General features: G+C 38.3%; 1 protein-coding gene across 5 annotated transcripts; it reads right to left on the reverse strand.

Moving 5' to 3' along the window:
• Positions 1-100: 100 nt before the first annotated feature.
• Positions 101-23,249, reverse strand: CWC25 (CWC25 spliceosome associated protein homolog). 5 transcript variants are annotated; one of them, XM_031966162.1, is made up of 11 exons: positions 22,831-23,249; positions 17,824-17,996; positions 13,099-13,335; positions 12,040-12,109; positions 8,843-8,970; positions 8,020-8,083; positions 7,316-7,503; positions 6,760-6,858; positions 2,794-2,955; positions 888-998; positions 101-314 (listed from the first exon to the last, which is right to left on the reverse strand). In XM_031966162.1, exons 1-10 carry the CDS (start codon positions 22,846-22,848, stop codon positions 902-904), a joined length of 1,236 nt encoding a protein of 411 aa, XP_031822022.1. In that variant the 5' UTR covers positions 22,849-23,249; the 3' UTR covers positions 101-314; positions 888-901. The 5 variants fall into 5 exon arrangements, with proteins under 5 accessions (XP_031822022.1, XP_031822021.1, XP_003768325.1 ...); XM_031966164.1 differs by lacking the exons at positions 101-314; positions 888-998; positions 22,831-23,249 and adding exons at positions 1,558-2,254; positions 15,310-15,386; positions 22,352-22,479; XM_031966161.1 differs by lacking the exon at positions 101-314 and having other exon boundaries at positions 374-998.
• Between the last annotated feature and the right edge of the window lie 24 nt (positions 23,250-23,273).

Here is a 23,273-nt window from a genome sequence, read left to right on the forward strand (position 1 = left end):
GGTCCAGCATCCACCCACCTGGCGTCCCTTTCATCTCCCGCTAAAGCAGTGAGTGGAGGGACCTTAAGCTTCAAAGAATAAGTCATTCTTAGGTTGACTGCATCAGGTCTCTTTACCTAAAACGCACGGTTTATGACATGGATTGTGTACTCATCTCAGTGGAAGAATCTCCTTACTGAAACTTTTGTTTGTCCTTCCATCTCTAACAGGCCCATGACATCAAGGAGGTACTGCTTGAGACAGGTTGTGTCAAATCTCCATCAGGACGACTGGTGATGGCCTTGGATGCAGTGGGACACGTTGGCCTTTTTAAGCTAAGGGTTTTTAACAGGTCTCAGGTTTGACTGAGGTAACTGCCCATACTGAACCTACATAATTGATGTATAGGCTAGGTTAGAAGTATTAGTTGCCTATTTCAAAACCAAGATGCTTAGGCTTCTAAGAACTGACCCTGTTCCCCCTTAAATGCTACAGGTTAAGATAGTGTCCCAAAAGTCTTTTTGCAGTTTTTTTAAGCTATAAAAGCTGTACTAAAAGTTTCTGGTTAAAACTATTGTATGTAAATATATAATGATGCTTAAAGTCCCTAGCATAAGAGGGCAGTATGAAATTCTATTTCTAAACCCAGGACGCTAAAATGGATGAAATTAAAATTCTATGATTGGGTTCAGATACAAAGGAAGAACATATCTTAATCCATTTTCTCTTAGAAGATAGTTGTTATAGCCAATGTATAAATAAATTGAACTTAATTCAGCCATCAGGATAAAAGTAAAGGTAAATTCCTGCTTTGAATGAAAAAAGCCTTGGAAAAACTTCAGACCCTGAAATAGTACTAGATATGGAATCAGAAGGTTAAGGTTCCAGTGCTCATTCTTGCCACTTACCACCACTGTAGGCCTCATTTGTACAATGAGGAGGTGGGGCAGGCAGACCAGATGACATTTAAATCTTTCCAGCTCTTAATTCTATGATACTTTACTGACACTTGAAATACACTGGTCAAAAGATAAAAGGGAAAAAGACATGGGGAAGTAATTCATTTGGTATCTTTAAGTTTCACTGTATTTTCTTTTAGCTGACAGAAATGTTTAAGCAATGTTAAAACAAAACCAACAATGTGCCAACACAACCATAAAGGGAACATGAAATAAAAACAACACCACCACAATTTCTATTTTATTTTCTTTTAAAAGCCAGGAGGCATGTTGGCAGTTTGGTTGTATCTCTGGAACCATAAAATCACATCCAAAGACACAAAATAATCCATCCATAAATGGGTTAAGGCGCTATGAGAAGTGGTTAAACCATCCCAACTACACAGAAAAGAAAGCTGCCGTGTGACAGGATTATTTGGTATCCACAGTTCAATATGTAATAATATATCAAAAGTCATTTCTCAAACAGGATGTTTAGACAAAAATAACTTTTAAAAGAACTATTAAAAATTATACATTTGTACATATAAACACTAAGCTGTTGTAAATTATTAAAGACCAAATACTTTAACATAACAGTTCATTTGGTGCTTTTAAGTACTGTTTCTGCACCTTTTGGGATTTCCTCCCTGAATTCCCTTTTTCTTTCTTTGGCTCTTCCCAATTTGGCACTGATATGTCTAAAATTAACTTTCAAGACATTTTGTAACAGAAATCAGGAACACTGATTCTATCCTTTGATTTGCTACTTAGCTGAAAAGGTCCAAGAGTGATTTTTAAAGGGTGAGAGTTTTTTTTTTTTTTTTAAGTTCAGTCTCTATTGAAAGATCCATTCCGGATCTGATGGAAAAGGCAGACTCAGAGTAAATTACAGGACCATGAATAGCGATACAAACTGGCAGGAATCTCTAGAACCATTGAAACAAAGATAGGCACCTCTTAAAAAAATTGCAAAACTCCAACTCTGTCATATAACTAAAGGAGGCAGCCAAGGTACTGACTCGATATTGTATACAACAGGGCCTCCTCCCTATTTTGTGAGGGGCATTAGCTGTTCTCAAAAATGACTAGAGTAGAATGACTGAGCAGTGGCTATCTGACATCCCTGGAAGTCCTCTCAACTCTTTTAAAGAGGATTCTTTAAGGAGCCAGTAGCATCCTTGGAAAACTCAGGATAATCAGCATAAGAACCACGTGAGCTTCATCTCTTCATGAAGTTCTTTTCCAAAGCAGCTGAAGTTCTCTGCAGGGAATAGATGTTGCGCTTGACCCTATCCTCTAAGGAGGAGGTGGACGTACTTTCTAACTTCAACTGGCTGTGAAGGAGTTGAAAGAGAAAAGTCAAAAACATCCTTTTCTAAATGACCAATTCTCCAGCTGGGTCATGATAAGAAACAAGATCCTGGCTACTACTATAAATTAAACAGACTTTTTAAAAAGCCCACACATAACTTTCAACATTCCATCTGGAACTACATACAATTGGGGGAAGCAGATTTTTTTTTCTTCTTCCTACAAGTATCCGTAAGAGAAATTTATCTACTGTAGTAAGGCAAAGAAAGGGCTAGAAAGATTCCTAAGCCAAGAAATCCCCAAATTTAAAAGGAGGGCTAGAGTGTCAATAATGTATTTAGAAACCTCTTTTTGGAAACCTATCTTCTGTCCACAACAAAATCAAAAACATCCCACTATCTGGCCAGACACTGAACCTTTACCAACTGTGGTTTAGAATTTGAGAACCAGGAGCTGAAGCTTTCTTTCAGAGCCATGACAGAGCTCCCCTCTACTCCCCCCATTACAAGAACTATGCCCCAATAGTCTGGCAGGGGGCAGGGTTGGGAACAAGTTTACTTACTGGATGAATTTCCCATCCCGAGAGTCCAATTTCTCCAACTTTCGTTCTCTTTCATCTTCCTTTTCGTGCCTCTTGAGGATGTTTAACCTCTCTTCCTCCCGCCACTTGGCATTCTCCATCATTTCTTGCCGTTTTCGCTCTAGTTCCTCTGCTGAGAGTTTTCTGTGAACATAAACCCCGCCAGATCTACCTTTTCCCAGCTGGGAACAATTTCATATATGGAAAAAAAAGCCAGGTTCTGTATAAGCAATGGGTTCTCTTAGTCATCACCTCACTTACACTCAGCTTGTTTGACACTTCTTTTTCTCCTTTACAATTGTGAGAAAACCAATGATGAAGATCTAGAAAGCACAGCACCCTTGACCATCCAGAATTGAATAAAAGATTTTTAGAATCATTGAGACACATCAATATCAATAGATCCCATGCTCATAGTCATAATGTAGTGGTTAGCATAGTACTCTGGACATACAATACATAAGTATTTGCTGAATAAATGAACTTCTCAAAAGTGATTTTCTTTTTAGCCACAAAGCAAGTCTGAAAATGATTGGGAATCTGGAGACAAGACACTATTTAGAACTAGATTAGAAACCACAGTGGCTTGAGAATTTCAACTTAATTCCTTATGAAAATGACAGTTATCCTTGTCATTCTACATTCCAAGTCACAGACTATCTTTCTAATATTCTCAAGAGATCAAATACTCTATTTAATAAAGTCTGGAGTTTCAGTAGTCTAGTAAGTATTACAAGGAAAAGGTTTATTTATACTTTGGACAGTAGAGAAAGAACACCAGGCTTAAAGTCAATGGTCCTGGATTCTAGTTTCAGTTCTATCACTTAACTACTGTGTCACACCTTAGGTAAATCACTTTTATCTTTGTTTTATCTAGTACTCAGAGTTGCTATAATTAAAATTTAAGTTTTGAACTGAAGCAATCTTCATTTGTCTGAGGGAAAAAAAATGCACTCACAGAATCATTAGAGTTGAAAGGACTAGCTGTCCACCTAACTTTTTAATGATGCCAAATACATATCCCACAGAATAGTTAAAGGAGGGCCAACAGACAAGTCCTCCTGAGTCTTTTACTAGAATTTCACAAAGGGCAATGGTGTAAACTCCAATTACATTTAGGAAGACTTCCAAGAATATTTCTAACTCTCCACAGCTCCCAAGATGGTCTGAGTGATATAAATACAAGAGACAGTGTTATGAAAGGTTGAATTCAAATAATTTCTTCTCTACACCTGCCTCTCATACAAACTTCCCTTTTTTTGTTGAGAATACATCATTCTGACAATATACCAAATTTGTGGGATGTAGCCAAAGCGGTTATTAGGGAAAATTTTATATCTTTAGATGCTTACTTGCATAGAGAAAGTGAAGATCAATAAATTGGGCTTGTCACTAAAAAAGCTAGAAAAAGAACAGATTAAAAACCCCCAATTAAATATCAAATTTGAAATTCTGAAACTAAAAAAGGAGATTAATAAAACTGAAAGAAAATTACTGAATTAATAAATAAAACTAAGAGTTGGTTTTATGAAAAAAAAAAAACCCAACAAAATAAATAAACCTTTAGTTAATTTGATTAGAAAAAGGAAAGAAAATCAAATTGTTAGTCTCAAAAATAAAAAGGGAGAACTTTCCACCAATGAAGGAAATTAGAGGAATAATTAGAAGCTATTTTGCCCAACTATATGTCAATAAATTTGATAACCTAAGTGAAATGGAGGAATACCTACAAAAATATAGATTGCCCAGATTAACAGAAGAGGAAATAAATTATTTAAATAGTCCTATTTTAGAGAATACATCATTCTAAGTCATTCAGGTTCAATACTTCAGAGTCATCCTTGATTCTTCAAATTTCCTCCCAGATGCTATGAATTCCAAGACCTTTATTCAGGCCCTTCTCCACAACCACAGACTACTTCAATAGCCTCCTAATTGGATTTCTTGTTTCCATTTTCTTCCCACTGTCCCACCCCCTTACCTCCAATTTAGACTCTATCCAGCTATCAAAATAATATTTCTAAACACCAATGTGAGTATATCACCTCCTTGCTTAAGAAATATTTCAATGATTCCCCATTGCCTCTAGCATGGAATACAAACATTATTTTAGGATTAGAAATCTCACAATCTAAACCAACCAATTTTTCCCAAATAATTTCCCATTAGTCCCTCCCTCATACACTTTGTACCTCTCATCACTCTCTCCTAGTTTTCCTATGATTTCCTATTTAACAAAACACTCTTCTCAGTCCCTCCTGTGACCTTGTTAACTATCTAGATGACACAGTAAGTTTTATTTTTTCATAATCCCTCTTCCCTCAATTCTGCCTCAAACTCAAGTTTCCTCTGACGGATCTTCATCCATGCCCTCCTCCTATCCCTCCCCACCCCCAACAGTAGCTCTTATCTCTGGGTTACATATGGGGTTCTCTGCTTATGCTCCTGTAACATGACTTCTCTCACAGGTTTATTTGTCATTGCCATGCAGATGATAATTCCCCAAGTTATATCATTAGTATAGCTTCTCTGCTGAGCTCCAATCCTGCATCACCAAATATCTAATGAATATTCTGAACTGAATGTTGCACAAGTCTTTCAAACTCAATGTTTTTTTCCCCTTAAATTCCTTTTCCTTAAAAAAATGTTATTTTTCCCTTAAATACACCACTCAGCCTAACTTCCTTGGTGTTAAGACCTCTACAGCGTTCTCATCTTAAGGATGGGTCCTCATCCCCTCTTGATTAAATCTCTAATAGTTTAACATGAGATCTTCTACCTCCAGCCCTTCTAATTCATCTGTCACAAAGCTGCCAAAATGATACTTCTCAAGCTCAAACTCCCAGGGTTTCCTATTACTTCCAGAATCAAATTAAAATTCCTGTTTGGCATTTAAAGGATCTCAACCTGACTCAAAGCTACCTCTACATTATTCCCCTTCACATATCTTATGGTTCTTCTAATTGAGCATTTTCTTGGACTAAGTTCCATCTCTCATCCTTACCCATTTGTAGGTGCTGTTCACCATTCTGGTGCTGAACTTCCCCCACACTTCTGCCTCTTAGAATCCTTACAATGAAATATCATCTCTCACAAGGCCCTCCTTACTTGAACTCCATTAGTATTCCAATTACATTCAGACAACACACAAGTTATCAATTTATGGACATACCGATATGTGTATATGATGTTTTCCCCCCAAAAGAAAGCAAGTTTATTGAAGGCAGGGACTGTTTAATTTTTTTCTTTATATCCTAAATGCCTGGCACATAAAAATTTAACAAATGTTTAATCAACTAACTGAAGCCACACTTGCCCATTAGCTATTTGATAGATCATACGCAGAATTCAGCTCCTCTCTCTGTGCTTTGTACAGACTGTTCCCCCAGAATGCACTTCCTTCTACCTCTGCTTCAGAGAGAATTTTTAATTTTTTTAATTTTAATTTTTTAATTTTTAATTTAATAATTTAATTTTAAATTCTCGTCTCAGATACTATATTTTATAGGAAGAATTCCCTGATTCTTCTAGTCAGTAGTTGTCCCTTCATTTCAAAATTACCTTAAATTTATTTAAGTTTCTATGTTATATCCTGCGACCCTACTTCTCCCTTCAGGGCAAAGACTTTTTCTTTTGGTCTAAGGACCCTCCAGGATCTTCAATTATCCTTCCTCACGATAATACATCAGGTGATATCTACACATTTCTACAAAGTAATGATATCCGTTTTATGACTCTACTTTTCTGGCATCAAAGTTTCATTGATTTTTGGCTAGTATGGGGCATAAGTTATTGGAGATAGCAGAAAGAAAAAAAATCCATAAAATAACTTACCAGGAAAAAAAGTATATTAAATAAGATAAGATCTTAGATTCTAGTCTAGTCTATGCTATTCCTGGACTCACACCTCAAGATTTTGGAGCTACCCTATTTAAGCACTCCACTTACCTGGTATAACCTGAAGCATGTCGCCTTTGATACCCTTCCTTTTTTGGAGAAGGGCTCTTAGTTCGGCCTCTTTCTTTCCTGTTTATTTTGGAATTGTGCCTGTAATCAAGGAAAGCGTTTTTTCAGCAAAGGGGCCTAACTTCATGTGTCTGAAACCCTTGGGAGAAGAGTTATAATGCATAACAGTAAGACAGCTGCTAGGGGAGAGGGGGAAGTCACTCAGGGAGAGAAGAGACAGGAAGAAGGAAGGACAATGTCTTAAAGAGAAAGCTACAGGGAATACACAGGAGATGATAAAAGATACCATTTAACCCAACCTTCAAAGTACATTGGGACATAGTATATACCTATAAATCAATGATTTCTCCAATTTCCACATCCATAAGCAAGAAGGAAAGTTAAATGTAACAAAAATAGTATCTAAGGGACAAGTATCTATGAAATTGCAGGGGAAACAATAAGACATATAGATACTACTAACTGAAATCAAGTGTTCTGTAGAGAGTCACTTGAGCATCCTTCCTAGAGTTATTTCGCCATTAATTGACACACTTACTGTCTACTATGTTTAGGGGACCGTGACCTCCTACGAGTCTCAGCATCCCACGTGCCTTTCCTGCTGGGGTGTTTTGGAGGTGAATGGGAGGGGCTTCGTGACCTGGAATAATTCTTGACCCTGTGTGTTCCCCCAACTTCAACAGCCAGAGGTCCTGGTAGTCTCCGATCATGGTCACCGTCTTTAATCTACAGAGAACATAAAGCAGAAGAGCTATTTAGACACCTGCATTTTAAGAGTCCAGTGATCCTGGGGAAGAAATGACCACCAATGTCACAAAAGGAGATATCAGGAGCATATCATCTTATTTTTACAGTACTATGTTCAAGGAAGGTATAGCCATATGAATATAGGAATAAGATTACCTTAAATGCAACCCTCAAACATTATCCACTTAACCAAATTACTTCCTTTCTTAACTCTTTCCTATCCAGATCTAGGGCAAGGGATGCAGAGAATAATGAGAAATGAGGAATCTCAAATCATAGCCTTGACATTTTAGCATGTAATTCATGGGGCTGTCCTTTTCTCTCAAGAGACAGAAGTATATGATGGAGAAAGAAACAGTTGCTCCTCAAGGGTAACTGCCCTGAATATTTAAGTATCTTACTATCCTTCATAAGTATCAGATGCTAAAAAATGCTCAATGTCACTTGAATAAAACAGCATGCTGGCACCACTATGGGGGGAGTACAGGTACCTACCTGTAAGCCATAACCTGGAATTTTGTGTAAAACAGGAGGAGGACTTGCCATCTTCTTTTGAGATCTAAGAAGAAATTTAAAGGCAAAAAAGAATACAAACAACTGTGTGAGGGAGGAGATATAGAAAGCAGTTTAATCTCAAGTGCTCAAATACAGTTCCTGCCCCCTCCACGGCCTTCCCACCTCCCCTTTATTACTTGGGAGTGTGTTTCCCTATTTGGGTTTTCTTGGCTGGGAAGATGCATCAGTGCAATCTTGTTTTTCCTGTAAAAAATCGTGGGCCTGGCTCGACAGCCCCAACCCCCACTGGAGCTCTTTCTTCCAACCTTGTGCTGCTATTCTGGAGGCTGACAGTGAGTCAGAGGCAGAGGTGCCTGCTGCTATTCTTATGGGGGAGAGAGACAGAGTGGGCAAGAATGGGTGGATAAATGGAAAAAAAAGAACAGAAATAAGGTCAGATAAGTAAAACAGCTTTGAAAGCTACAGGTGGATTGTATCATATACTTAAAAGTAAAAATAGCATATGTACAGTTTCATGTACAATCCTCTTTTCCTATACTAAGCATATGCAAACAGCCATTCTATTTGACATCTCATGTCAGAATAAAAAATTTTTTAATGACTGGATCAGTCTATTTAAAAGAACAAAGCCTGACAAACCCATTTCTATCCTGTAAGAATCAGAAGCTGAAAGATCTCGAGTCAGATAATGAAATGTTTTTTCTGACAAAAGATCACTAAGACCAAATCAACCTCTCCAGGCCCAGCATGTTACCCAGTAACATATGACCTAATGGGGCACCAAACACCCCCTTCCATGCACCTTCCACGACTCCGCTCTTCCTCACTGCCAGAGCTATCACTGCTGGAACTTCGATGCTTGTGCTTCTTATGTTTTTTTTTCTTTTCCTTCTTCTTCTTCTTCTCCTTCTTTTCCAGGCTCATTTGCAACTAGAAAATTTGCAAAGCACAATGATGATTTTGCTCCACCTTTTTATTCCTGACTCCCTCCCATGGAATCTTTTTCCAGTACTGCCCCCCCTCAGCTCAGGCAATCTGCCATGTGAGGGAATAGGCACCAAACTATCAACAGAACTAATACAACATTTATAAAGTACCTACTATGTGCTGAGCCTATGCTAGACTCTTAGAAGGATGAAAAATGTTCTTGCTTTCATTCTATTAAATGCATAGCTTTGTAACTGTTAGCAAGATGGATATCAGAGTTTCATGCGCCTTCTATAAGTTTCCCTTTTAAGCAAGCATATGCTACCTTCATTTAAGAATATACTATTCAACAAAGTGGGTTCTCATCAGCTAAGAACAGTAAATCTTCAATTACCAAGTACTCTTTAAATGATACTGAGGCAAAAAAAATTCATCATATTCTGTGGCCAACCTGGTGATGAAATTCAACTAAACTGGACCTCAAAAAAAGGGGGAGGACTTAAAAGTTCATCCTCAAAGCCTTTTCAGTCTAGTAGGGTCAGCCACAGGCAGCAGCTTCCTTTTGTTGTACAACCTTTAGTGTGCCTCCATAGCACATTGAGGTATCAGAGCTGGACATTAGTGGAGAAAGAGATCCAATTTATAAAGTGCTTTACAAAATACATCTTTCCTAAGTCAATAGTAGCAAATGACATTTTATAAGATGAAGAAACTCTGGGCAGATTGGAGCTGCAGTGGCTAGAGTATCAGCCATGGAATCAGGAGATCTTTAGTTCAAATCCAGCCTCACCCATTTACTGGGCAAGTCACTTAACCTCAACTGCCTCAAAACAAACAAACAAACAAAAACTCAAGATGAGGAAGCTGAGTCTGTGGAAGACTGCAACTTACCCAGAGTCATGGGAATAGAACCAGATTTTCTGAATTAGGATTCAATGCTCTTCTAATGCTGCCTCATAAGTACAAGATGGGGGAGACACTGATAGATGTTACTGTTCTGAATAAAGCTGGGAGATGGAAGAGTTAGTGGACTGCAAGCTCAATATGAATCAGCAGTGCAATGTGGCAGTCAAAAAAAGCATTTCATTTTTGGGCTACCTTAAAAGGGACCTAACTACAAGAAATGAAGGTTATCACATGCAGGAGGGAGCTAACTTGTTCCATTTAGTTGGTCCCGAAGGGCAGGACAAGGAACAATAGGTGGAAGTAACAAAGAAGCCATTTAGGCTGGATGTCAGGATAACTCCCTAATAATGAGAGCAGCCCAATAATGGAACAGGCAACCTAAGAGGTCACAGGATCCCCCTCCATGGAAGGTTTCCAACAGAGACTGGACAACCTAGGAATTTTTTCAAAGTTAGATTAGATGCAACAATGCCTTGCAAATTTCCAATTCTGTCTGATTCTGCCTGAGGCTAGGTAGCACTGGAAGTGGAAGAGGATAGAGGGTTCTGTCAAAAAATTCAGCTAAAGGCTTTGATCTGCTGGGGGGAAAAAAACCCAGCATGAGAAGCTGGAAAGCACAGTAAAATCTAGGCTCCCTCTTATACCAAGGAAATTATGCCACACAAGTGTGGTCCTCCCCCCAACCAAAAAAAAAATATGTTTCACTAAAATTGTACTCACACTCACACACACACACACACACACACACACACACACCAAAAAAAAAATCTCATAAAAATACAATGAACTTATTAAAGTCAAAGCACACACCCTGCCTTCCTTTTAACAAATGGCAAACAACTGAAATGAAAGACAGCATGCAGTATCAGTACAGATCACTTAGATGGTTTTGTTTAACCATTTTAAGGATGGTACTATAGTAGGCTTGTTGTGACTGTTGAAGTTTGTAGGTTTTGGTGAAATGCAAAATATCTAATTAAAAATATAGTCACTCTGTGGCTCTCTTCAACAATGAGATGATCCAAATCAGTTCCAATTGTTCAGTAATGAAGTACCAGCTACACCCACAGAGAGGACTATGGTAAATGAGTGTGGACCACAACATAGCACTTCCACTCCTTCTGTTATTGTCCACTTGCATTTTTGTTTTCCTTCTCAGGTTATTTTTACCTTATTTCTAAATCTGATTTTTCTTGTGTAGCAAAATAACTGTATAAATATGTAAAATATATTGGATTTAACATATACTTTAACATATTTAACATGTATGGGACTACCTGCTGTCTAGGGGAGAGGGTGGGGGGAAGGAGGAGAAAAGTTGGAACCAAAGATTTTGCAAGGGTCAATGCTTAAAAATTACCCATGCATATGTCTTGTAAATAAAAAGTTATAATAAAAAAATAAAAGAAAAAAAATATAGTCACTGAAAGATATATATTTTCTATAATAAAGAAACATTCAAAGAGATTGAACTAGAGGCCTCTGAGGTCTTCTCCAGATCTAGATCATAAATCTTACTTTGGTCAAGAGTAAGAATAGGGTATATTTTTTCATAAAATACGCTGTAACCCAGCCAGACTGGTCTTCTCATTGTTCTTCATGTGATACTTACCTCCCATCTTTATGCACAGAGTGCACTCTCTTCTCACCTCAGCCTCAGGGCACACTTCTTTCTTCCTTCAAGATTAAGCTCAAGCATCATCCCATCTCCTTTCCTATTATTGCCCATTCTGGTGCTCTCCTTCACAAACGACCTTGTAATTTTTTTTTTTTTAAAGGCCTGAAATGAGGGTTAAGTGACTTGCCCAGAATCATAAAAATATTAAGTGTCTGAGGCTGGATTTGAACTCAAGACTTCCTGACTCCAGGAGGTCCAATACATTCACTATACCACCTAGCTGCCTTCCAAATTCTTGCATTTAACCATTTGTTGGTATTCTCATATTTATTCTCTCTATACTTATATATGTCCTTGTTATTTCTCTGCCCTTCCAATTAGAACATAATCTGCTAACAAGTAAAGAATATTTCATTTATGATAGAGAAACAGAAGATACAGAAACATAGAGCCTTGTATAATGACTGACACAGAGAAGGCCCTTAATAAATATTTGTTAATTGACTGAGAATTCTAGTTTTGGGATCCATATAATATGCAATACTTACCAATTCTTTAATTTTCTTCATTTTCACTGGATTATTCAAGACTTCTCTCTTCTTCTCTTCTTCCTTCTTTCTGAAAGCAAATTTTAAAAATAAAAATCCAGGTATATCTTTTTTTCAAAGGGGATTAAATGATTCTCTAAATATATATATATTTTTGGTACACAAATTCATTCAATTTCCCTATAGAAATCTTTATGGCAGTGCTAAAATCAGAGACCTTCCCAAATCTGCAGATGTCATTATCTTTAGAAGGTTCTGATTCTCCTCTTTCCTGCTGACAATCATTTTCCTGCCTTCTATAAGAACTCAATGCTTAAAATTATCTTAGAAATTAATCAGGCAAAGGACTGTTAATGCTGAATTGGAAGGCTCTGCTCTTCCTTCCCTTTGGCTAAAGTAAGTGGGGAAATCTTTAAGGAATTTAAAACAAATTCCCTATAAAGAAATCAAGTCTATACTATCAGTAAAGATGACTAAGAACCACATTTTCTACATTTCTCTAGCAATAGAGTGAGATATGAGCAGCACAAGAGTCCCAGGGTCTAGTTTATTCCTCCCCTGTCTGCAGGCTGGAGGATTCTAGCATTCAGAGAACACACAATGGGTCACAGCAGTTCTGTTGGACATGAACAATCTATAATCTAGTAAAGAGAGCAACACTTTCTTTTCCTCACCTTAGTTTCAATAGTTAATCTAGAAGTGAACTTCTCTGCTCATCCATTCCTCTTACCCCCAAGCCCTAGATCCTTAGGAGATTGCCAGTTTTTCTTTAGTCTGAGCTTGAAACCACATTTACAACAAAGAGACTGACTAAGATCAGGAAAACAAATATGGGTCAAACTATGAAATTTGCCAGTATCTACAAGTCTGGTCAACTCAAAGAAAATCCCTCAATTGGATTTTCCTAGCACCTAGCCCAGTCTTAGATATGAACAAATTCATTCAAAAGGAAAAGAAGCTAAGGAGATACCAAAACAAAGAGTCTACTAAATTCAATTTAGCAAAGAGCTTCTTAAATTCTCAGTGAATTAAGCCTCCCTTCCCAACTCAGGCTAATACCGAATGATGAAAAGTGGGTCCTCCCGTATTTTGCTGGCCATGTCAAGTAGAGAATTGGCACCAGAGGGGGCAAAGATGGAGCCTGGCAGAAGTCCTGTCTCAGATGAACAACCTGCTTCTTTTTCTTCCATCTTCTCAAAAACATATTTGTCAATGGGACGTCCCATCAGGTATTCATCACGGTTCACCATGCCACCAGGGCCCTGGTACATCCAGTCTAGTTTTTCTTCTTTTTTTCTGATTTCAAGAGGGAAAAAAACCCCACAATTATCAAAAAAATTCTCAGAAATTCATCCTTTCAATAGATCACTTTTCATGTAATCAAAGAAAGTTTAGATACCTACTAAGTTGTAAAAATACATAATAGCTTTTGCAAATTCTATAAATCCTTCATGCCTACAAGGTATTTCACATTCATTATAGCATTTGTTGTTCGGAATAACCTTACAGATCAAAGAAAGATAAATACTATAATATTCTAAAGATTCAGAATCCCACTGGTGTGTGGTTTACTGTTTCTGTCAATATAACAGGCTCTCTGAAGCCTAGGAGACCTAAGCAGAAGCAGCTAGTGATGTGTTGAGATAAGTAGTACACTAGGTATGGAGTCAGGAAGGCCTCAGTTCAAATCCTGCCTCAAACGTTTTACTGGGTGGGTGACCTACAGATCTCAAACTCTCTGAGCTTCAATTTTTTCATCTGTAGAATGAGAGTGAGACTCAGTGGCCTCCAAGGTCCTTCCCAATTCTTAATCTAGGATCTTATGAGATGATGTATAAACTAATGTGCTAAAAAGAATAAAAATACCACTTTTTGGTGATGGTTTTCTTCAATTAAACTCCAAGCTGGAGTCCAAACTCAAGTCTTATGATTCTCAGTGTAATGCATTTTCTATAGTGCCAGCAGTGAACTCCTATAGCAGTTGTCAAGAGCAGTACTCAATCAAGAAGCTCCTCTGATTAACACATACAGAACTACACTAAATGATTTGGTATAGACTTTAAGTGCTTCAGGAATTCAAAGAAGGGAGAGTTCCGGGAGAGTCAAAAGTAGCCAGGGAAGGTACTCAGAATGTCAAGATTTAAACAGATAGAATCTTTTGAAGGAAAAGCAAAATGTGTAAACTAAATGGAGAAAAGGAATGAAGGACAGTGATAAACCAAAAAAACCCAAGATTGTGAGAATGGTAATGCCATTGATAAGCAGCAAGTCTTGAAGGTAGATTCATGATTTGATTTTAAACATGCTGAATTTGAGGTGATAACAAAACAGCCAAAAATGTCCAAAACACCTTAAGGGAATATCCATGCTTAAGGAAGGGTCAGAAAAGGAAACGGATGACTGACAGACAAGGAAGGGAGATGGTATTTTTTTAATGGTGTGCTATGGGAAAATCAAATTCAACAGGCAAGTCAAGGGAAATAAGGGACAGATCATTGCCTTGCTGTTTTCTGTAGCATGATATGGTCTTAAAATGATTTTTCCTAGCTCCTTTAGGAACACATGGTACCTCCTATAAGGAAAAATTGTCTCATCACCAAAAAATAAAATTATAATCAAAATAAAGATGGTGATAGATAATGATGCTAACTACTCTGCTTATATTGAGAGATGAATTTTATACATGGGGGAATATGATGACGGCCCATCTTTAAATGAATTGTCACTTTATTAAGTGACCATAATACCATACAAGTAAAGCTGATGGACAAGGACTCTGACTTCTTGAGCCAAAGGATACAAAAAAGACCCAGTCAGCACAAAGAACAGAGAATACAGACTGTATTTTATGGCTTTATGATTAAAGGTAAATGGGGAAAAAACTAGCATTTTAAAGTAATCTTATAAAACATTCAATTCCAGAAAGCTCATTTACATAGAAAACTCATTGATTAGTCATCCATTATTTCCGACTGAATATAATACTGATAAAAGTGGTTTGCTAAATATTTTAAAAATGCTTTCTTCTGCAAGTTTTAGAAGATAGAGGAAAATAAGATAAAATAAGTAGCTTTTTCAAAGGGTTCAGAAAATCAAGAACTATTAAAACGTGGCTTTGACTTCTAGATCCAGTACTTATTATATGTAAAAAGTCTACTAATGTTCAACTATACACTTTTGACATAAATATGTCTATCAAGAACTTTTATTTGGAGGGCTTAAGTTTTCAGTAACCCATTTATATTTCAGTTTTTAGTTTTTCTCCCTTACCCATCATTTTGATTTACTGTGTCTTTCCTGTATTTCAGAAATGTCAACTCCACGAAGCAGTAGAAGCAGCACTGGACCTGAGTCAGAAGACCGGAGTTCAAATCACACCTCTAATATTTACTACCTCTGTAGTCTGTTGTCAATAGACAAGTCATTTAAACTCCTATGAAACTCAGTTTTCTCGTCTGTAAAATGAGGATAGTAGACTAAATAGCCTCTAAGATCTCTTCCAAGTATAGCTATGATCTCAAAACATATTTTTCATGAAACCATATCACTCTCTTGCTCAAGAAGCTTCAGTGGTTCCCTATTGCCTCTAGGATTAAAATGTGAATTCTCAGCATGGCATTTCAAGTACTTCACCTCTTTTTTCAGACTGATTTCAGATCATTCTCCCTTACATACATTATTAGGTACAACCAATCTGGCTAACTTACTGTACTTGGTACATGATGCTCTTATTTCCTATGTCCATGGTTTTGAACAGGCTATTCCATCTATCTGTAATGTTTTATTCTTACCTCCACCTCTTGAAATCTCTACCTCCTTCCAGCCTATGTGCCTGCTCCCAAAAGCGGCCTTTGCTGATGACCTCTACCGCTACTCCTGAAATTACTTATCTAGGTACATGCTTTCCCTTATTAGAATTCCCAGCTTGCGCTTGGATCTGTTTTACTCTTATCTCTTCAGTACTTAGCACACAGTAAGTAAGCACTTGGTAAATGCTTACTGTATTAAATAAAAAATGAAAAGCTTTCTGTAGAGCAGATGAGGGAAAAGCATGACATAAGCAGTTTGCTGACTTACCTCAGGTAAAGCCTGGAAACAATAACATGAGCTCCTCATGTTCTATGCCCTTGTGATCGGGAAAGATCTAAATTTTCACCACCACCCCCCAAAAAATTATCCCCAAATCTAGAATAGAATGGTACTTACTTTAGCAACTGATATATATATATTTATATTTGGAGGACAATTCACACACACATAATGAATTGTTAACTATTTACTCTAATGGAAGAACAGAAAACTCTCTACCACAAACCTAGAAAGTTACTTATGGTTTTACTTTTAAAATTAAATTAGTGATTGTGTTTTTCATACATCATGTTATCCTTCCAACATTATATGGTATAACAGTAGATAACATTGGCCTAATTTTACACAATAGAAAACTCTATCCAAGGATGCAAAACTTTTTAATATTTTTAATGCATATTGATGTACTGATAGTAGGAGAAATACTACTGAAATCTAAGGTTTTGAATTCCAGGCCATTTCCCATACCATGACATCACACTGATTCCTTAATATGAACTTACATTCTGTTGGTGAATCCATAAATTGGTTTTACATTTCTGGAAAGCAATTTAAAATATGCTCCAAAAGTTCCTAAACTATGTCTTTTAATTGAGAAATACCATACCAAATCCAGACTCTTAAAAAAGATGAAAGAAAGAGGAAAAAGACTCATATATATATAAAAATAGGGGCAGCTAGGTGGCGCAGTGGATAGAACACTAGCCCTGAAGTCAGGAGGACCCGAGTTCAAATTTGATCTCTCAGACATTTAACACTTCCTAGCTGTGTGACCCTGGCAAGTCACTTACCCCAATTGCCTCAGCATAAATAAATAGACAGACAGACAGATAGATAGATAGCTAAACAAATAAATAATTAATAGCAGCTTTTGGGGACTGGGTCAGATCTGGAAACTAAGGAGGTACTTGGGGAATGCCCAAATATGTTATGGTATATGAATGAAATCAAATAGTATCATATTGTTAAGAAATAATAAAAGAGACAGAGTCAGAGAAATTTGGAAGACTTTCCTAAAGAACCAGAACAAATTACATAGTAACAATAATACCATAAAGACTAAATAATTTTAAAAGACATAAATACTCTCATCTGTACAATGACTAACCACAATTCCAGAAGACCAGTAGTAAAGCATATTAGAAGTGATGGATTCAAGATACAAAATATAATCTATATTTTTTGGACATCACCAATTCAGGAATTTGTTTGGCTACACTGTACAAATTTATTACAAGCGGTTTTTTCCAAGACAATCCCAATAGACTTTGGATAGAATATGCCATCTGCATCCAGAAAAAGAACTATGAAGATTAAATGTAAATCAATACATACTATATTCATTTCTTTTTCTCTCTCGTGTCTTTTCCCTTTGGTTCTGATTTTTCTCTCCCAACATGATTCATAAAGCAATGTGTATTAAACATAAATTAATTTTTAAAAATGGGGTTTTGGTTTGTTTGTTTTTTAATTAAAGGGGGAAAGAATTTTTGCTCATTAAAAAAGAATCTACATTCCCAAAATGCAAATTAACAGTAGGAACATGTAAGTTGTATACCTATTGTGTGCATATGTACACATATGTATGCAACATATAAGAAAGAAACTAATCTGGGATGGAAATAACATATTAGGAATTGGACCCCTACCAGAAGACCCTTTGTCCAAAGTTCTCAGCTAAGTTCCAACACTCACTTGACAGCTCCCACATCCTCTGCATAGCGCTGCATCTCCTCCCGTGCCCTCTCTTCCCGAAGCTCTCTCTGCAGCTCCTCAATCTTTTTCCGTTCTGCCTCATGTTTCTGCTCTGCCTTCCACACTTTCTCCACATTTCGAAGGGTCTGTGGGTGCCAGCTCTTCTTCAGATTCTATGGAGTCAAAAGGGAAGAGAGCAGAAAGAACAGTCAGATATTTATTACTTCCATGCAAAGGATTTCCACATTTACATATCTGAGCTTTAATCCCCAATCTCAAACTTCCTATTAGATTTTTCAAATGTCTCAGTCTCATGTCTAAAACAGAATTCATTATCTTTTCCCCAAAACTCTCCCGCTTTCTTAACTTTCCTATTTCTATTAAGAATACACAATCATCTTGTTGGAGGGGATGCAGGAAAACTGGGACATTGATGCATTGTTGGTGGAGTTGTGAACGAATCCAACCATTCTGGAGAGTAGTTTGGAACTATGCTCAAAAAGTTATCAAACTGTGCATACCCTTTGATCCAGCAGTGTTACTACTGGGCTTATATCCCAAAGAGATCATATACTTCAACAACAATACTATATGATGACCAGTTCTGATGGACCAGGCCATCCTCAGCAACGAGATCAACCAAATCATTTCCAATGGAGCAGTAATGAACTGAACCAGCTATGCCCAGAGAAAGAACTTTGGGAGATGACTAAAAACCATTACATTTGAATTCCCAATCCTATATTTATGCCCACATGCATTTTTGATTTCCTTCACAAGCTAATTGTACAATATTTCAGAGTCTGATTCTTTTTGTACAGCAAAATAACGTTTTGGTCATGTATACTTATCGTGTATCTAATTTATATTTTAATGTACTTAACATCTACTGGTCATCCTGCCATCTGGGGGAGTGGGGAGTAAAGGAGGTGAAAATGGAACAAGAGGTTTGGCAATTTTAATGCTGTAAAGTTACCCATGCATATATCCTGTAAATAAAAGGCTATTAAATTAAAAAAAAAAAATTTAAAAAAAAAAAAAAAAGAAATGACCAACAGGATGATTTCAGAAAGGCCTGAAGAGACTTACACGAACTGATGCTGAGTGAAACGAGCAGGACCAGGAGATCATTATATACTTCAACAACAATACTATTGTGACCAGTTCTGATGGACCTAGCCATCCTCAGCAAGGAGATCAACCAAATCATTTCCAATGGAGCAGTAATGAACTGAACCAGCTATGCCCAGAGAAAGAACTCTGGGAGATGACTAAAAACCATTACATTGAATTCCCAATCCCTATATTCATGCCCACCTGCATTTTTGATTTCCTTTACAAGCTAATTGTACAATATTTCAGAGTCTGATTCTTTTTGTACAGCAAAATAACAGTTTGGTCATGTATACTTATTGTGTATCTAATTTATATATTAATATATTTAACATCTACTGGTCATCCTGCCATCTGGGGGAGGGGGTAGGGGGGTAAGAGGTGAAAAATTGGAACAAGAGGTTTGGCAATTGTTAATGCTGTAAAGTTACCCATGCATATATCCTGTAAATAAAAGGCTATTTAAATAATAAAAAAAGAATACACAATCATCACAATCATTCAAGTTTGATATGTTAGCATTATCCCTAATGATTCACTTTCTCTCATACAACAAACCCAGTCATTTGCCAAATCTTATCAGGACATCTCAATTCTCTCCACTTTCATAGCTGCCACCAACTTAGTCTAGGCCCTCATTATCTGTGACTGGACTATTGAGATGACCTTCTAATTGATCTCAAGTCTACTTCAAGTCTTTTTCCCATTTTGATCCACCTTTCATATGGCTGTTCAAGTGAGTTTTGCTTAGAATTCTACATGTCTGAACATGATCCCATTAACCCTTTTTCCGTAACTTCCAGTAGTTCCCCATTATCATTAGCAATCAAATATAGTCTTCCATTTGCCAGTTAAAGCTCTTCAGAGCCTGTGACTTCCCTGCCTTCCCAGGTTTCTCATATGGTAGTTACCCTTTCCATAAAAAGCCTGCTTGCTGTTCCTCACATGTAACAGTCTATTTCCTGCTCCCTAAGCCTGGAATCCTCTTATCTCCCTAGTTCTTCAGGACTCAGCACAAACTCCATTTTCTGCAAGAAGCCTTTCTTGGTGTCAAATCTTCCCCTCTAAATTTATTTTCTATTCTGCAGGTAATTTTTTATTTGCATGATGTTTTCTCCCTTAAAACGGATGTTCCTTGAGGCTCAGGATTCTTTTTGTTTTTGCCTTGACAGGATCTGCTCTCAGCTAGTCCCAGCCCATAATGCTTGCGGGAACAGTCCTCTGCTGCTTCGACATCCTCATACAATAGGAAATAGCAAAAAGGCAAGGGATGACTTTCTGATAGTCTTAGAAAAATAAAGATTGCCATTCCAACTTATCTGCAGAGTGTTGGATAGGGACACAAAGTTCAAGGACAGACAGAATCCTTCTCAGGCTGCCATCAAGAACTTACATGGTTTAAGACACGAGATCTAAAAATCCAACTCAATTCAACAACACTTCTATATGCAATAAATACCAGAATGCTACAAAGATAAATAAGACAATCTTTTCCCATGGGGAACATATTTAAAACCTTTTAAAAATAATTAAAATTCAAAGCAAACAGAAGTGGTGGTTGTTGTCCTTCTTGCTTCTCCATAAGGATCGACATCAGAGAAGTGATGCCATGAGCTCCAACAGAGCCTTCTGGGCCCAGTGGGAAAATATAGGTCAAAACTGCAGAAGGCCCTGGATGAAACGGGAGACTTTGGCCTTTTAGGTCTTCGACAGGTCTCTGTTTGACTGAGGCCACACCCATTCAGTAGCAATAGAAGCAAAGAATATCCTTTTTCACCTAGTTCCCCCCTCAAAAAAATAATTTCTAGATAAATAAATAAATCTGGGAGGGGAAGATCCTCAGGACTAAGAAGAAATGATTGCTATTTACATCCATCAGTGGATAGGGATCTAAACAATGACCAAAAGGGGTTTGGCTTAATAGCTATAGATGGCCAAAGAGAATCAGATTGGTTTTGGTTTAAGACATGGTCCTTAAGGAAGAAATCTAACCAGTTAACCTCAAAATATGTTGGAAGGGTTCAGAGGTGCAAAAGAAAAAAAATGCTTTTAAGAGTATTGGTAGGAAACCAGGAGATCATTGTACACAACAACAATAAGATTATATGACGATCAATTCTGATGGATGTGGCTCTCTTCAACAATGAGATGATTCAAATCAATTCCAATGATCTTGTGATGAAGAGAGCCATCTGCACCCAGAGAGAGGACTGTGGGAACTGAATGCTGATCACAACATAGCATTCTTACTCTTTTTGTTGTTTGCTTGCATTTTATTTTCTCATTTTTTTTCCTTTTTGATCCGATTTTTCTTGTATAGCATGATAAATGTGGAAATATGTATAGAAGAATTTGGCATGTTTAACACATATTGGATTACTTGCCTCCTGGGGAGGGGGGAAGGGAAGGGAGGGGGAAAAAATTGCACAAGGTTTTGCAAGGGTGAATGTTGAAAATTATCTATGTATATGTTTTGAAAATAAAAGGCTTTAATAATAATAATAATAATAAGCATCTGTAGGTAAGGGTATGATACCTTATGTGGGGTTTACAAAGCAAACAAGACAAATCAGTGAGTACATAAAAAAGCTATTAGGTCCAAGAAAAGACCTTCATACAAATGTATATAATTTACAAAGGAAAATCGGGTTTTTTTGGGTTTGTACTGGGCTAAGTTTAGCTTTCAAGGCTTCCTTTCTAACTCTTTAATAACACCACACATTTTATATTCTGCTCTGTGTATCTGCAACACAATCTCTCAAGTCTCTGGCAGGGAAGCCAAGACAATATAAGGATCAAGCAGGTGACTGATTCTAGGTTAGAAATGAACTGTCTATACTTCCTACCACATAGCTGATGACTATTAGCCAGCAAGTACCAACCATCCCTTATATTTCCATTCTTTTCTTTCCCTTTCCACAAATATCAATCACCTCTTAAACCCCACCTTTTCAAGCCCAATTCAAATGCCATAATAAAGCCTGCCCTGTTACCTAAACTTAATCAGATTAATCAGTAGATAACATTTAGGGAAAATCCTGAGAAAGAGTACTGGGGCGAAGAAAAAAAAAAGAGATAAAGGGGAGTGTGGGGGGGTAATAAGATAGAGTGAAAAGTAGGGTATGGCTAGAATGGAGGGTGCACAGTGGGAATACAAACCAGGGATAGGAAATTGAGACTCTAGTCTTTTAAAGCTAAGAAGCCTAGACTGTGTTCGGTTGGCCAGAAATCTCTGCCTACAGAAGGTCCATTTGGCACATGTGAAGGAGGGATCAAAAAGAGGGCAAGACTTGCCCTGAGAGAAAAGGAAAAAGGGCAAGGAGGATGGAGAACAATGGCTGAAGCCATGGGGCCCGGGCCCCAGGCCGTCCATTTCCCCTTAATGTCACACTTCAGACTCCCCGAGATTACTTACCTTCCACCAAAGGCAAGGGTGGTCTGACTACTCTGTCTCCTCCCTGCCCAGGGCTCCCCCGTCCCTTTAACTTTCTGGCTTCTTCACCGGATACGGAGGGCTTCACCGTTACCCATTCTCAACTAAGTAGTCCATAGTGCGCCCGCAGAGGTTTGCACGTAACCGCCCCTCCCCCATTAGACCGGGTCCTCCCCGCGAGCCGGGCAGACTTTTACCCTTCTCTGTAGCCCCGGTTAATTAACTGCCTGGCTCAATAATAAGGGCCAAGCAGCCTCGGGAGCCCTCTCTGCCTTCCTTCCTTCCTTCCCTCTCTTTTCTGCTCGCTGCAGCGGGGTTTAGGCCTCAGCTCCTCGGGGATGATGGGCAGCGGAAGCCAAGGTCATCGCCCTTCCCTCGGCCCCAGCATTCCTCCGTTACTATGGTTACCAAGCCCCCCACGCCCTTCCCCGCCCAGCCTGCCTCGGGCTCCCTTCGCTCACCAGATCTCCACCTCCCATGATGGCCTGCTCTTCTTTCAGAAAAGGCTCGGCTCAGCTCCCGGACGCGGGAAGGAGGAGACTGAGGACAGAGAGACAGCCCCAAACACCTTCCCCCCCGCAGTCGCCGCGGTCTTTATTATCCCCCTCTGGAGCGCCACTTCCGGGAACGCGTCATCAGGCTGCGACGGCGGCGAGGGGCGGAGGAGGAGGGAGGCAGGGAGGGAAAGGCGATCCCCAGACGCTAGGCCGCGCGTGGCCCAGGCGTCATGACTCACTCGTTTTACGTCTTGCTTTCCCCCGCCCTTTCTTTTGTCACAGCTACCAGTGCAGTCGCCGCCATGGCGTTCTGCTCCTTATGGCCGTTGCCATCAAAGCCAAGCCACACCCTACTCGCTACTTTAGCCTGTCATTCGCCGATGGTGATCAGGAAATGTTTCGGCTCC

Source organism: Sarcophilus harrisii, chromosome 4 (assembly GCF_902635505.1).
Source record: "Sarcophilus harrisii chromosome 4, mSarHar1.11, whole genome shotgun sequence".
NCBI classification, from domain to species: domain Eukaryota; kingdom Metazoa; phylum Chordata; class Mammalia; order Dasyuromorphia; family Dasyuridae; genus Sarcophilus; species Sarcophilus harrisii.

What these genes read in the sequence shown, in the direction of transcription:
- CWC25 (XM_003768277.4), bottom strand. An exon ending in GAGGATGTGGGAGCTGTCAA is followed by an intron (nt 13,336 to 17,823) that starts GTGAGTGTTGGA and finishes TCTTGAAATCAG; the next exon opens with AAAAAAAGAAGAAAAACTAG. An exon ending in TTCCAGGTTATGGCTTACAG is followed by an intron (nt 7,504 to 8,019) that starts GTAGGTACCTGT and finishes TGTTCTCTGTAG; the next exon opens with ATTAAAGACGGTGACCATGA.